The sequence below is a fragment of the Diorhabda carinulata genome, chromosome X (assembly GCF_026250575.1).
Source record: "Diorhabda carinulata isolate Delta chromosome X, icDioCari1.1, whole genome shotgun sequence".
NCBI lineage: Eukaryota > Metazoa > Arthropoda > Insecta > Coleoptera > Chrysomelidae > Diorhabda > Diorhabda carinulata.
Window position 1 is genome coordinate 30,184,207 of NC_079472.1, and position 16,047 is coordinate 30,200,253.

At 28.8% G+C, this 16,047-nt stretch overlaps 2 protein-coding genes across 3 annotated transcripts; one reads left to right on the forward strand and one right to left on the reverse strand.

Moving 5' to 3' along the window:
- Window positions 1-283: 283 nt before the first annotated feature.
- On the reverse strand, window positions 284-10,984 carry LOC130900898 (5'-3' exonuclease PLD3-like). 2 transcript variants are annotated; one of them, XM_057811837.1, is made up of 11 exons: window positions 10,473-10,984; window positions 10,094-10,413; window positions 8,719-8,816; window positions 8,306-8,470; window positions 7,360-7,540; window positions 6,184-6,441; window positions 4,043-4,111; window positions 3,854-3,985; window positions 3,599-3,796; window positions 2,125-2,232; window positions 284-2,062 (listed from the first exon to the last, which is right to left on the reverse strand). In XM_057811837.1, exons 2-11 carry the CDS (start codon window positions 10,400-10,402, stop codon window positions 1,772-1,774), a joined length of 1,809 nt encoding a protein of 602 aa, XP_057667820.1. In that variant the 5' UTR covers window positions 10,403-10,413; window positions 10,473-10,984; the 3' UTR covers window positions 284-1,771. The 2 variants fall into 2 exon arrangements, with proteins under 2 accessions (XP_057667820.1, XP_057667819.1); XM_057811836.1 differs by lacking the exons at window positions 10,094-10,413; window positions 10,473-10,984 and adding an exon at window positions 8,999-9,301.
- A 318-nt stretch (window positions 10,985-11,302) lies between these two features.
- On the forward strand, window positions 11,303-15,957 carry LOC130900899 (docking protein 2). The gene is made up of 3 exons (XM_057811838.1): window positions 11,303-11,510; window positions 11,846-12,423; window positions 12,502-15,957. The coding sequence occupies exons 1-3, from the start codon at window positions 11,448-11,450 to the stop codon at window positions 13,241-13,243; spliced, it is 1,383 nt and encodes a 460-aa protein (XP_057667821.1). The 5' UTR covers window positions 11,303-11,447; the 3' UTR covers window positions 13,244-15,957.
- The last annotated feature ends 90 nt before the right edge of the window (window positions 15,958-16,047 follow it).

Below are 16,047 nucleotides of genomic sequence, written 5' to 3' on the forward strand. Positions count from 1 at the left end.
AAAGCTCAAAAATAACTTGTAAGAAGACATTTTTGAAGCTTATTCCTCAAAAGTGGTAAATAATTTCTGAAAATAACCAAAAAAATATATAACTCAAAATAATTCATTTTTATCAATAAAATTAATATGTGGTATATAGCAGGTGCTACTGCTACTGTATTTAGGGACTTTGGGTCATTTGAACTACTATTCATCAATCTTCAATGGTTTTCGGGTAAATTGGTTTACAGATTTTTTCTTCCTAGATATTGGTAAGTGTAATAGGTAAATAATAAAAAAACGAAGTTTTCATACAATTTATTTCATCTTGAACGTAGTTTCAAAATAGAAAGTGATAGATTAAGAAAAAGTACCACTAAATCGTTGAAAAACTAAAATTTTACGAAATTAAGCGAAATATCTCAATCAAATAAAATATATTACGGTCCTGATTAATCATAATGAGGTTTTAAAATACTTTATTGACATATATCCCTATAGAAAAGTGAGGTAAGTTGTAACATCCACTTAACATTAAGAAAAAGAATTGAATAACTTTTGGTGTATACAAAAGAAAAAGAAATATAGAGTTATCAATCAACTTTGTCGTGGTATTAGAGGTTATGTTTCAAATTTGTCGGGAACATTTATTAGTTGCAAATTAAGAAAAATCGTAAAAATAAAAATGTTTTAGTAAATTTCTTATTTTCGTTTATAAACTTAGAGGTACTTTTCAATATCAACCACTTTCTAATGTTTTATCACAACACATAACATAAAATTTGTAAATATTCAAAATTAAGGCACACACATATACGACAAACATTTTTAGTGCTTTGAAACATTTACATCGTTGCTTGAAATCAAATTCATGTTTTTTTTAATAAACCCCAATTACAATTGGTAAGATATTAAGATAAAAATGTATCAATGAGCATTTAAACTATTCTAATAATCGTAATTAACACAAATAATAATTTATTAACCAAAGAAAATTTGTCACGTCCTTGGTAAAATAAAATATGAATGAGGAAACTGTCAAAATTAAAAAAGAAGAAATTCCATAGAACGTTATATTAGTGGCCTCTTTTTGAAACGTAAAAATATTAACAACAAACTTAGAAAAAAGTACAACCAAGAATTATCAAAGTTCTATATAAAAAAGAAGAAATAGATACTTAAGAGGATGTTTATTTATAAACAGGGACGCATCGAAGAGGAAAATATTGTCGAAATTGGAATAATTGAATTATATATAATGGTTTCTAAATAGTTTTTTTTATTTCATCACATGAAATTTGTCGAGATTTAAAATCAAGGCTCATACATATGAAAATTGTTGCGACATTTTCTGTGCTCTGTTAAATATTTACATAGATGTTTAACATCCGATCCATTTTGTTCACCAAATCCTAATTTAAAATGTTCAAATATTACCGTAAATTTTAATCAATTCACATTTCAATTATTCTATTAAATTATTACTAACAATTATAATCAAATATTAACAAAAGAAATCTTGTTAAGTCTCTGGTGTAATACAACGGAGCTTTAACTAACATAAATGGCCTTTTTATATAATAGGTAACTGCCAAAAATTAAAAAAGAAGAAATTCCATAGAACGGTAAATAGTGACCTCTTTCTGTAAAGTGAAACTATCAACGACAATAGACACTTTATCGAGTAATTTATTATAAACAGGGACGTATCGAGGAGAGAAATAATTGTTGTTTCTAATTTCTAAATAATAATTATTTTAACGATTTATTTAAATAAAAAAAAGTCGTATATTTAATAAGTTTCTTCGTATTCGGAAAAATTCATTAAATGGGCATACGGTGAATTCCAATCCCTTTCGAAAACCCCTTGTAATTGACTACGTATCGTAGTGTGATTGGTGTTTCTGTCGAATACAGGGTCGTGCAAGATGAAAGAAATACCGGCCGTGTCGGTGAAATAATCCCCCGACCAATTAGAAGTGCCTATAAAGGCAGTGTTGTCGGTTACCATGTATTTATTGTGATTTACTCGAGCGAACGGTATTTTTTGTTGATCTTTATTAGCGGGAACGATAAAACGACGCTAAAAAAACACAAAATATTGATTTAATCGTTATTCACCCCTATCGAGTTGAAAAAACTCACTATTTCCAAACTAACTCCAGGGTATGCGTTATTTATATCAGATAGGGATTTTAAAAAGTTGTCTTCCGAAGGTCTGGAATGATTCCACCAACTTATCAGTAATTTCACCTTCAAAAACAATGAAAAATGTTGAACATTTTTTAAATAAAAATGTACTAAAAAACAATCGAACTACTTTCGCTGCAATTATAAGACGAACAAACTCTGAATTAATTGAAAAAAAGAAGAAAAAGCTAACTAAGTAGAACAATCGAGATTCAGTTAGTTTTTGAAGGCTAGTAAGACGAAAAGAAAATTGAAAAAGGAGAAGAAAAATGGAGGTCGGTAAAAATTAAAATAGCAAAAGAAAAGAAAAAGAAGAAAAATTTATTGTTAAACTGTTTAAATGAGATAGATCATCGAGATTATATAGCTATAAAGTATTGTGACATAAACAGCTTTAAGTGAATTCATAACTAACGAGACGAAATAAAATCGAAAAAGAAGAAGAAATGACATTTGTAATGGTGATAAAGAGAAAATCTAATAAAATTAAAGAAAAATAGGAAAAAGAAGAAAAAAAAATAGATTAGAAATACTAAACTATGAAGTTGAAAAGAAATTGGAAAAAGAAAAACGAAGAAAAAAATTGTTACAAAAGTTAATCGTTGTACTTCAAATATATATCCAATATCATCAAGATTTCCAGGAATCGAAACTTCTAGAAAGCGATTTTAATATATAAAGCAGAAGTTTAGCTGCCACAAAACAGTCAATAAATTAATGACAAAAAGAAAAAAAACGGTTTGCAACATTCCATATTTAGAACTAACAAGGGCATTAAAAACAAAGAAGAAAACAACCCCTAAAATTTGGCGTATGCGCAGGATATTTTATGCGATCTTTCTGCTAAACCTTTTTTTTTCTAAATACAGTTTCTTAGAGAACATTTTTATTCGTTTACGAAAAATTGAAGATTTCCAGGAATCGAAACTTCTAGAATGCGATTTTAATATATAAAGCAGCCACAAACATTCAACAAATTCATGTTAAGTGTTAGTGAACAGTTAAGTATTTTTAGTACTTTACGAATAAATTACCGTGTATACGGTGTGTATAAATTCATAATAACTATTTTTTCATTAAAAAACCTTTTATATAAATAATAATGTCATTAAATCACTAATAATATCCAAAAAAAAAAGAAAAATATTTGTCATGCTAACCTACAAAATTATTTGGAAAATAATAATTATACGGGGTAGATTAGAAAAGTAAGTTCTCTGTCTTATATCAGATAGGGATTTGAAAAAGTTGTAATAAAGATAACAACTAACAAAATCAAAGACAAATGGGACGAAAATTTCTCATATATTTATTTAACTGCAAAAAAAATCGTATCGTGACGTAATTGCCAACAACAAATAGTAGAACTTTCCGAACCACCCCCGTAGTAATAAAAAACTCGCACGTACGAGAATTACATGTTAATTACCTTGATTTTATTTTCGATGGCGGCCGTTTTCAAAGCATCGTCTATAACCGGCCAAAATTTAACTTTCGGAGTGTAAATCATCAAAGGGAAATAATCCATAACGGATATGTAAACAAATTTTTCTGCGTGTAGTACGACGTGAGTCAAGGCGTCGATGTCGTTCGTACGGCCGGACGGATTAAAAGGCAACGGCGAACTCTTAAAACACAAAACATCAAATTCCGCGTTCGAATATTCGATTTATGGTAAACTCACGGTGAAATATGTTTGGAAAGTTTCGTTGTCGTACATTAAATTGAACGGAGTATCGTTATTGTATTGCGTGGATAAGTTAGACGGCCATTGCGGTGGTATTTTGGCGTTATCGGCGCCGAGGGTCCAATAAACCTTCAAAAGATCAAATTTTTTTATCGAAATTTGTTGAATTTCCTGTCGTTTACTAACCTCGAAAATTTTTTGAACGTCGTTCGCCAGACAGGAACAGTTCCTTATGGTAATTCCCAACTCTTTCACCTATCGGTATGAAACGACGTATAATTTACTTCGAGTTTCTCGAAATTTTATTTTATCTCGACTTTCATTAAGAATTAGTTCGGTATAACACGCAATAATTTCGAAAATTTCAAATTATATTGACGTAAAAAAATATTTATGTATCACCCTGTTAATATTCGATTCATGTATCACCCCATAAATATTTGATTTATGTATCACCCTGAAACTATTCGATTTATATACCATCCTGTAACTATTCGATTTATGTATCACCCTGTAAATATTCGATTTATGTATCACCCTGTAAGTATTCGATTTATATATCATCCTGTAACTATTCGATTTATGTATCACCCTGTAAATATTCGATTTATGTATCACCCTGTAAGTATTCGATTTATATATCATCCTGTAACTATTCGATTTATGTATCACCCTGTAAATATTCAATTTATTTATCACCCTGTAAATATTCGATTTATGTATCACCCTGAAACTATTCAATTTATATACCATCCTGTAACTATTCGATTTATGTATCACCCTGTAAATATTCGATTACTGCAATATTAATAAAAATCTAGTTGTCTAGAAATGTTTCATGTATCACCCTGTATGTATTTGATTTCTATGATAACGAGAACTTTAGAAACTGTTTTGATATAAAAACAACTTAACCTCGTATATCTAATGACAGTTAACATCCAAAATGTCGGACGATGCGGCGGATGCCAATTCCGTTGACATCCAGAATGGCGGACACCTCTTATGCGCAAAAAAATCTTTTTTTATTAATTATAAAATAAAGAAAAAACCCAAAAACTTGGTTTTTCGAATTTTTCCCCTAAATTTTGAGGTTATGTGGAAAGTGTAAATACAAAATTCGTAGATCGTATCTACAACTTTGCGATTTAACCTTTTTTCATAGGACTGGTAGTTTTACAGTACATCAAGATAATCCATTTTCACCCTTAAAATCCCACCCCTTCCACTTCTCGATCTCAGATCACTACTTTTGTTACATTAGTTTCCATTGAGTTTCATTCTGCTATTTTTTCTAGTTTTGTTTTTATGATTTTAGCCCTAGTCTATATAGTCTCCTGAACTGTCAACAAAACGTGTTCGATGAAATCGAATTAGATTTTAAAACAATGAAAATTATTTAAAAAGAAACAAAATTATGGAAAATTTCGTAGACCAATAATTTTCTCTCATCAATATTCATTTATTACTACAAAATGTATATAGTCACGATTAACAGACGTGACAGACTTTTATCGATTTCCGACACGGGTCAAGGACAAACCTATAAATGTAATCTATAAATGTATGTTTTATATAGTCATAAATGATGAATACGAAAAAAAAATTCTAATTCCAAAAAAATACAACAAGAAAGTGGTGAATTTCAAAAAAAAATCGACATTTAGGTTAGTGGTAGTCATAATGGAAATATACGAGGGTGATAAAAAATGTCTACATCGAAAAATTACAACAAGAAAGTTTATTTCAACAAAAAAAACATTTAAATTGATATTATTCATTCCACAGATGTACGAGGGTAATAAAACAAATTTCGAACTTGAAAATACGGTGTAAAAAAGTCAATTTCAAAAAAAATCACGTCTAAGTTAGTAGTAGTCATGCTGGGTGTTAAAAAATGTCTACATCGAAAAACTACAAGTGAATTTCAAATAAAAAATCGACATTTAGGTTAGAAGTAGTCATTTTAGAGAGATACAAGGGTGATAGGAAATGTCTACATTGAAAAATTACAAGAAAGTTAATTTCAAGAAAAAAACATTTAAATTGGTATTATTCATTACACAGATGTACGAGGGTGTTAAAGAAATTTCTAACTTAAAAACACACTAAAAGAAAGTGAATTTCAAACAAAAATCACATTTAGATCAGTAGAATTTTTTCTGGAAATATACGATTGTGATAAAAACAGTTCTCAGAAAAAATACAACAATAAGGTGAATTTCAAACAAAAGCAACATTTAAGTAAGTAATAGTCATTTTGAAGATACACGAGGGTGCTGAAAATAATAGAAGTTTGTATAGGATATCAATAATGAAACGTTTACCTGTGTTAAGGATCTCCAATCCATATTGGCGCTACCTACATATATATGTTTCTTATCGACGATCCATAATTTAGTATGCAAAACACCGGATCCTAATAATTTAGCAAAATTAACACTACGAACTTCAGCTGCTTTCCTTTTCACCAACAATTCGGTATCTATGTTGGGAAAATTTTGCGATGGTGCATTTTGTGCTATCCTGATTTTAATACCACGTTCCACGCCCGCTTTTACTAACGACTGGAAGATTTTTTCCCCCTAATTTCGATACAAATGTCAATTTTTATATTTTATACAAATTTTTTTTATTTTAAAACGAATATACTAGAAATTAAATCGCGTAATGTATCTTGTTTTGATAATTTTATCGTGTATTAAACTACATCAGTCATAATTTTCATAATTATAACTGTCAATTTTGATAATTTCGTTAAATTTAAAACGATCAAAAATAATCTATTAGAAATTAAATCATTTAATACGAGTTTTTTGATAATTTAAACACTTGAAATGATTAAAAAAGATAATTAATTTTTACTTAATCAATGAAACCAAATTTGTTAATTTTTTTCTTCCTGATGATAATCGAAATACTTTTTTCAATAGTTTGCTTAATTATAAGTGTCAATTATCATATTTAGTTAAGAAAAACTAAAATCAATTACAACAAATTCAATAATTATAAGTTAATTTACCAATAATAAACACAACTTAAGGTTATGACAGTACTTACCGAAATAACACAAATCAAACACAAAATATAGATAATTGGATATAGATAAACTGAGGAAACATAATATAACGTTATATTTTAAAATAAAATTTGAAATAAGACATAAATTATAAACATAATACTGCATTTTATAACTAAATATTCATTCACTAAATATTGCATACGTTATTATAAAGTTGTAGGTTATAATTGATGTCATCAAACATGAAGTCTAAATATAACGATATACTATGTTGCCACGTTTAATTTAACTTTAGAAATAATTGTTGAAAAATATTTTAAACCTAAATATGAACACTTAGATAATATTAATTTGGTGATTTATAAAATTTATATACAAGAAATGAAAAAAAAACATGAATAGAATAAATATTTTGATTAAAACAATTAGAAATAATATCAAATAGAATTATTTGGGAAATAAAAATTTTAAAAATTCTAACCTGTAATGAAGAAGGATCTGGATAAACTTCCGACTGTCTCAAAGTCCAATAAAGCGACCCTATATCTATAGATTCGTTAGCCGAATTAATCAAATCTAACCAAGTATCAAAAGTGGAAGGATATACGATTGAACCGTTCGAATATATCAAGCCTTCTGGAATACTTTCAGTTAACGACAATCTAAAAATCCATAAAAAACGTATTTCACACAAAAATACGAAGAAAAATGAATCTGATGAAAAAAAAACAACATCAATCAACCTCCTATAAATGTTTTAAAACGAAGAAAACTTTCCAGACTATAAATAAGATATATTTTATATCGAGCTATTGACAACAACGCAATTAACTTTCCAGCGTTACTAAAAATAAAAACGATTCCCACATGATTTTTACATACCCAAAAACAAACAATGCGCATTATAATAATTTTAATATATACGAGGGTTATATGAAAAGTTTGCTATCTAACAAAGATACTAGATATAACATAACCACATTAATTTCCCAACTTTTATGGCACAATTTTACGAAAAAAATTTAAACTTCAAACTTTTTAATCTAGTTTTACCTTACTAAACACGAAATTGATTAAATTTTATCTAGAATCTCATAACGCGTGCGCCAATATCCCAACTTACATATGAAGATATTCAAGTTGAGGTTAGAAACTTTTCAAACAAACCTCATTGTTATGATATATCGATAAGTTATCAGATTTGCAAGGGAGGTGGAATAATAAAAAGCACGATTTTTGAAAAAAAAAGCGATTTACAAAATTCAATTATAAAAAAAAATCTTCACTAAAAACCAATTTATAACCTATAAAATATTTTTAACTGTATTTAACTACTTTGCGCGTTAAGTATAACAAATATTTTTTTCGAAACTATACCAGGGGCAACAAAAATATAATTCCTATAACAAAATTGTATAAATAATTACCTGCAAGTATTATTACAGTTATCTGCATGAAAACTGTTTAATTCTTCTAAATTTCGTTCTGTCGCGTGATCTAATAAAGGTAATAATACTACGAGGAAGATCAAAATGCAAATTATGGAAATTGGTATGCATGATGGTCTGCACCATTTATTTTTATTGGACCATCTGAAAATATTTGAAATAAAAGTTTGTTTCCAGTAAATTAATTAAATATTTGTTATTAAAAACACTTAAATAGTCGATTTCTAGTATTAAATACACTAAATTTTCTCTGTGTCATCAATGACCTAATTTCTACATTAAAACAATTAATCAAAATCAATAAACAACCAGAACGATTCTATATTTAAATGATTAAAAAAATATTAGAATAAAGTCGACAAATTTTGTAGAAAAGTCGATATTATATTTACCTTTCAGGTGTATCATCCCCATTTGAAGGTATCATGAAACCATGACTCCAAATATCTGTATCCTCTTCATTTTGAACAGGAGACGTTTCAAGAACAGTCTTAGAATAAAAATTAACTTTTATAAGAAAGTTTTCGGTTGTCAAAACAAAGAAATTTTCACTTTTTCACAACGAATTCATAAAAAATTGCTTACTAACGATGTATCTCAATCCTACATAGTTTTATATAAATATACTGAATATATATTATTAAAAAATTATACTGTACAAGTTTTACTTACTTTTTCCAAAGAAAATAATTTAAATGATAACAACATTTAATTAAGATCTAGCAATGTTTCTAAATTCTTATCTGTCAAACACGAGGTTAACCTGTGAGACTAGTTGCACTTCGTCACAATTCTAATATTAATAATCGATACATTGTATTTTTGTATCGATTATTTCGTTTAGAATTAGATAAATAAAACAAGTAAACAAATAACTTGTTTATAAAAATAAATTGTTTATAATAAAATGAAATAGTATCTTATAAACAAATTCACGTGTTATAACAGGACCGGGTTTAAGAATTATTTATAATACAAGTGTGATAGACCAGTCGCTGTCGAATAACATCGATTTGTATCATATTGAAATACAACCTAATCAGATGTTATACAGGGTGTCCTGTCTAGTTCTTCTAATAATTAAATTTGACGAGTTTTTGATTTTTACTTGAAAGTAAATTTATGAAAAATTGTAAGGGTAAAAAACATTTTAGAATTGTCCATGGAATAATTATGAAATTTTTCAAATCAAATACCGTGAAATTTGAGGTTATATCATCCTTGATTTACCGTCCAGAATGTTTCGATCGCCTTCTATTGGTATTTTTGAGTTGAAAAAATTAGTTTTTAGACCTTATAACACATCAGGAATGCAATTTGATATAAAGGTATCCTCTGCTTTGTGTTGGTACTTATGCGAGACACCCTGTATATACCTGATATGTTTTTCCCTACCTTTAGGGGTAGAAACTACTTCTTCTTGATGAAACGAATGAAATAAATATTAAATAATACAAGTTAAATATATGTTTATAACTTTTTTCAATTGAATAACCCTTATAAAATCCATCCTTAAGACTAATTATTTGTAAAAATTGTTTTGAATAGTTTTAAATATCATATTAGAGTATTGATATTGAGTATTATCTTTTTTAAAGGTAATCAATTAGATTAATGATTAATTTATAAAGATTCATCCCTCAAAAACCACTCCTCATTGCATATAAATTGTGTGTGTATATTATTATCTGTAATACGAGGGTTACTATTTAAGTTTAGCGATATGGCAACAGTGATGAAATGAAAATATTAATAATGACATCTTACCGATAACCTGGGTTTTCCCAACAACCCCGAGGGTTTATATTTATGAACCCTTTCCGAATTTGGTGGTATAAGCACGAGAAGTTGTTCTCTATCTCCACTACGTCCTGGTGCAGTACTAGGAGTTCGACTTCTCGCACCGGTAGATATATTATTAAGATGTATATTGGAACTATTATTTCCATAACTAATATTATTCGTATTATTAACCTGTACCAATAAATTACAAGTTTGGGAAGCTATTTGAAACAAACCGTCTTGTAGGTTTCTTTGTTTAGGTGGACTTTTTCCGAAATCCCAGAAATGTGGCATTCTAGGAAGTCCTACGACAAGCAAATAACCGCTTTCAATACCAAATAATTGTTTTAAGATAACTTTGTACCTTTATATTAGTTATTTTAACCTGGTTCGAACATAACATTCACGTGCTACGAAAATTTGTGTATTGCGTGACTTCTACCGCTAAACTGAAGCAACTAACGAAGTTTTAATATCACAATTGATTACCTCCCTTATAGGGTTTGTAGGGTGCGGATTATTTCCATTGGTAGTTACTACTACGTCATATTTAGTATATACGTGTATAATTTCTTTGATTTTGCGCAGCTTTTTTCTCTAAGGTTGCTACATTTGTTAATATAATCGATCAAATAATAATTAATACGAATTAATAAACAATTTTATTATATTTTAAAAATTTAACTAAGCCGACTCTGTCTATTACAACTATTGTTTTAAATTTTCATTGATTTAAATATAATAGATTTTTATTCTAAATAAAAAGAGATAGTAGATAGTAGTATATTAATGATTCTATAAATTCAGAATATGATATAATGTTTCGGCATTTCCGATTAATATGACATACCACCAGTCGGTCAACCACTAGCCACTAAGTATAAATAAAAATATATAACGTTGCCACTTTTCTATTTAATAAATCCAGATTCTAGTATATCTTTAGTAAACAGGAATAAATATGAATACGTATTACAGTATACATAAGATATTACTTAATTTTAATTGTTTTATTGTATATATTAACGTATATTTCTATATATTATATGACGAATATATATTTGTGATAACTATAACTGATTATATATTAATGATAATTGAAAATTTATTTAAAAAATAATGTTTTATATACCTCCTATCGGACGGTTAGCTACTTCAAATTATTTGACAGATGGAAATATATCCTCTATTAACTAATTTATATAATCTGACAACTGTGTAATGAACAACGAAAATGTAAACTGATAAAACATTTTTTCACTTCTGATAAATATAGTGGACGTGATATTTATAGTTAAATGTTCATATTTTGTTAAATGTTGTGATTAATACCGCCAAGATGGAACATGAAGAACCAATTTACCGAGGAATTTTACAGTTACCCGTTGGAAAGCTGCTTAAGGTATTACCTGTTGATTAAATTTATTTTTACATTCGAATCATTCCTGTATTTTTTAATTTAAAATTTTATATCCACTTCCAATGTTGTTGTTATAATAAATGTTTTGGTTATTTGTTTTACGAACAAAAAATTGACAATTCATTGGTTTAGGTTAGGAATTATGACGTTTAGTACGGGATGGGCAGTTTTGTAGATATATAAATATATAAAAGGAAATAAATTTATTTATGTATATATATATATATATATATATATATATATATATATATATATATATATATATATATATTTGTGAAATATAGGATATTTATTTGTTTTTTTTTTTATAATTTTAGAAATCTTGGCAACAAAAATACTGTTCGCTTTTTAAATCTAGTAAATTCGGTGTTGAAAGGTTAGAAGTTTACGATACACCGAATTCAAAAGAATACAGTAAAATAATAATTTTACAACAATGTATAAAGGTATATCCGAAATCTAATACTACTTTCGTAATAACAACAAAAACGAATTCGTATGAATTTAACACGTTAACTGAACATTCTAATACCGAATGGGTGAGTGCTATACAATCAGTCGCATTTCCAGATGACGTATCGAAAATAACAACCGTAGAAGAAGATAACGATTTATATTGTTCATCTGGCGAAGGGGTTTTTAACGTTAAATTACACCCTTCTCCCGTTTCTATCCGTTGCGGATTAGAAAATAAAAATTACACTTTAGTTTTGATGTCGAATGCATTACAACTTAGGAACGTCGTCGATGATAAATTATTATTTACGTGGCCTTATCATTACATACGACGTTACGGTTATAAAAACGGTAGATTCACCTTTGAAGCGGGAAGAAAATGCGAATCTGGAGAAGGAATATTTTACCTAGAACATCCTAACCAACAAGAAATATTCCGGTAAGTACTTTTTTTATGTAGTAATCAATATTTTTATTTATAGTGATTGGCGGGCAGTGGAAATATGTTTAATTTCAGATGTTTAGCTAGCAAGATGAAATGCATGAAAAAATTAGCTTCGGCGGAAAATTCTCCGTTACTAGATGGAGACGCGCAATTTCAAGCGGCATTCTTCATGGAACCCCGATCCAGAACACCTCTAGTACCCTCCTCGACGTTACAATCCCTCACAGATCTATCAGTATCGAGTAAATCTCAAATAAGTATTTCAAGTAGCGATTCCGATTCCAAATACGTGCAGTGCTCGTTAAAAACCCCCGAAACGAAAATGGCGCACAAGTTGAAACCTTCGAAACCCCCCAGAAAGTTCAAACCTGTGAACAAGCCCGAACCGGAGTATGAACCGGTTCAAAAGTACGACGAGATCGAGTTCAGGAACAACGCCTGGCAAACTTTGGGGGTGGATTCGCCGGATCACAAGGAACAGCACGTCGATGAGGAGGATTACATGTCGTGGGGCGATGTTAGAAAGGAAATAGAAACAGTTAAAAAACCTTTAGTGTCAGCGATTATTACGGAAAATACCCCGGGGTATTATGATAAGTTGAACTTTTTTGGGTCTACTAGTAAATTGAATACGAAATCTCCTTATAAACAAGTATATCCGGTTCCGGTGGCTTCCGTCGTCGTGGAACCGCCGTCATTTAACGATTACGATGAAGTTCAGTGTTTTCCGGAGAAAAATGCAGATGAAAAAGTTAATCATCAATTTCACAACGAGGAAGCTTACGCCGTCATCAGTAAACCAAAAAGGGTCTAGTCATTTTTTTCACGTTGTAGCGTGTTATATGGGATATTCAGTGTACAGGGTGATCAATTTTAGTGACTACATCGTTATTTACCAATTGTTCTTATTGTGGATGGCTCGATGGGAAGTGATGGTGAAGTGAGTTTAGTGATGGCATTATTGCACTGCATTGGTTTTTATGAATTTTGCGATTTCCGAGCTCTTTTGGGTACAAAAATACAATCGGAAATACATCGATTTCATGTTTTTTTAATGGATTTATGAAAAAAAATATTTCATTCGATTGTATTTCAGTATAATGACTCATAACTTTTTTTCAAATTGTCTAAGGAAGTTTTTATATTTATTTTTGTTAATCTATACAAAAAAATGAACATTTTGGAGAAAAAATTATATAAAAATGTTTAGTTTTGAAGTTTTTACAAATTAAATTTTATTAATGCTTCTAACATGACCTTTTTTTAAAAAAAACTGTATAAACATAAAAAATAAACATTTTTATACAATTTTTTTTCCAAAATGCTCATTTTTTTATATAGATTAATAAAAAAATATAAAGACTTCATTTAATTAATTATAAAAAAGTTATTGATAATCATATTTCACGGTCACCTGATTTTTTTATCATAAAATCGAACTTTTTAAATAAGTTTTTTTTTCAAAATTATTCATTTTTGCAACAGATCGATCGAAACCTTTTAAAAAAAATTGATAATTTCTCAAGTTTTATAAAAAAATCTCATATAGAGTCCTCCATAACTGTTTACGACGTCATGAAATCGGGTTTTCATATTTTTTATCCAGGGTCTAATTAAAAAATAACGATACCCCCGAAATTTACCGAATTTTTTTGTCAAAATTTCACCTGGATTATCCCTAAAACCAGTTTCATCCAAAAACTTTCATTTGCCCCTCATACCTGTTCGTATATCTCCGAAAATATTGATTTTAGAAAAAAAAGTTTCAAATAAAAAATAAAGAGCATAAAAAGCTCTACAAAAAAGGCTCTATACGTTTTTTACCTAAACCTATTCGTTTGGTTGTTATGAATCAAAATATCTCGGCAGAAGTCAAATTGACAAAACTAACCTAACCTCCTGCCGAGATATTTTGAGTCATAACAACCTAACGAATAGGTTTAGGTAAAAAACGTATCACACCTTTTTTTCTAGAGCTTCTCAAGCTTCATTTTCTATTGGAAACTTTTTTTTTTTCTAAAATCGATATTTTAGGAGATACTTAGGAAAATTTTTGAACGCAAACGACTTGGAGTAGGGGTTTCTAATATACTAACAAACTCTTTCTTCGTCACATTCCTTTCTATCAACATTTTTCTTATTATTTTTACCAGTATTGTTACTATTTTTTGCTAAAACTTCTTGATTATACCTAGGAGAAGTTTCACCAAAAATGTTCTGTTCGCCCCTCGTACCTCTTCACATGTCTCCCAAAATATTGATTAAAGAAAAAAAAGTTTCAAATAAAGAAGGAAAAGCATAAAAAGCTCTAAAAAAAAGGTTTTCTACGTTTTTTACCTAAACTTATTCATTAGGTTATGACTCAAAATATCTCGGTAAAATATTAGGTTAGTTTGGTCAATTTGACATCTGTCGAGATTTTTTGAGTCATAACAGCTAAACGAGTAGGTTTACGTAAAAAACGTATACAATCTTTTCTGTAGGGTTTTTTTATTTTTTTTATATGAAACTTTTTTTTCTAAAATTAATATTCTCGGAGATATTTGGTAAAATGTTTTTACCTGCCTTAGCAACAAAATATATCGAACAAAGTTATTTACAATATGATAAATCGTAATTTTTTAATTATTTACAAACATACAGGGTGTTTTTAACCCTATAAATATAAAGAATAAAACAAGATAATTCCCAAAAGTTGATCACTACCACTATCAATTGGAAAAACTAGAAAAAATTCGACATTTTGTTAGTTTCAATAGTAGATATTGAAAAAAAAGTGTAGTAAGACCATGATTGGACGACTAGTTGACATTTAAGTTGACCAAATCTCCCTTGAATTTGTGTTTTCTTGTACCTAGCCGACTGTTTGTTATTTCAACACTCATGCGCACCTACAGATTCTGTCAGCTGTCAGAGGTTTATTCTTAGTAGCTGTACTGGAACTATACTAGTGAAGGCCAATTCATGAGTGTATAGAATTAATTCGATCGGAGCATTTGTTGATTGTTGTATTTGAGATTATTTGATGTGATTCAGGCCTTAACAATAATGGGAAACGATTTAGTACTTTTTGATATGTTACATTAGTCCAATGACGACCCAGTGGAAGTAATACAGTGAACTGGGTGAACTAGTTCTCTTGCCTGCTACTAAGAACAACGACAATAGCGCTGGTTCTGCTACAAAGAACACTCTAGTGTACACTGGTTGTACCAGTGCAGCTAACAAGAACAAACCTTATTTTTCAGTGTATCTACAAGTATAAACTACATTAGAAAAGTGAGGTTATGGTTTTGACGTTCAGGGCGTAAAAAGTTGGTTAATTTCGACGTCAAGCGTGATCATTGTGTGCGTTTCTCAACATATTGAACTATCTTTAATATTTAAGAACGTCTATAACACGTCATTCTGTGTTTAAATAAAAATTACGTAACTTTGTATTGTGAAGTGATTACTTACCAAACTCTGTGATATTATATATTCCATCACATTTTTTTATGTATATAAACGTCATTTTTTTATATAAAAGGTGCCTAATTTTTGTATTTTTATAAAATTCGTGTGTGCTCATCTCATTTTATAAATTAAATATATATATATATATATATATATATATAT

Excerpts from the sequence above, each read along its gene's own strand:
- LOC130900898 (XM_057811837.1), bottom strand. The coding sequence starts at position 10,402 with ATGCCACATTTCTGGGATTTCGGAAAAAGTCCACCTAAACAAAGAAAC. Across the intron at positions 8,471-8,718 it reads GGGGATGATACACCTGAAAG|ATGGTCCAATAAAAATAAAT; the intron begins GTAAATATAATA and ends AAATATTTTCAG. Across the intron at positions 3,797-3,853 it reads CTTTCCAAACATATTTCACC|AGTTCGCCGTTGCCTTTTAA; the intron begins GTGAGTTTACCA and ends TTGTGTTTTAAG.
- LOC130900899 (XM_057811838.1), top strand. The coding sequence starts at position 11,448 with ATGGAACATGAAGAACCAATTTACCGAGGAATTTTACAGTTACCCGTT. Across the intron at positions 11,511-11,845 it reads CCGTTGGAAAGCTGCTTAAG|AAATCTTGGCAACAAAAATA; the intron begins GTATTACCTGTT and ends TTATAATTTTAG. Across the intron at positions 12,424-12,501 it reads AACCAACAAGAAATATTCCG|ATGTTTAGCTAGCAAGATGA; the intron begins GTAAGTACTTTT and ends GTTTAATTTCAG.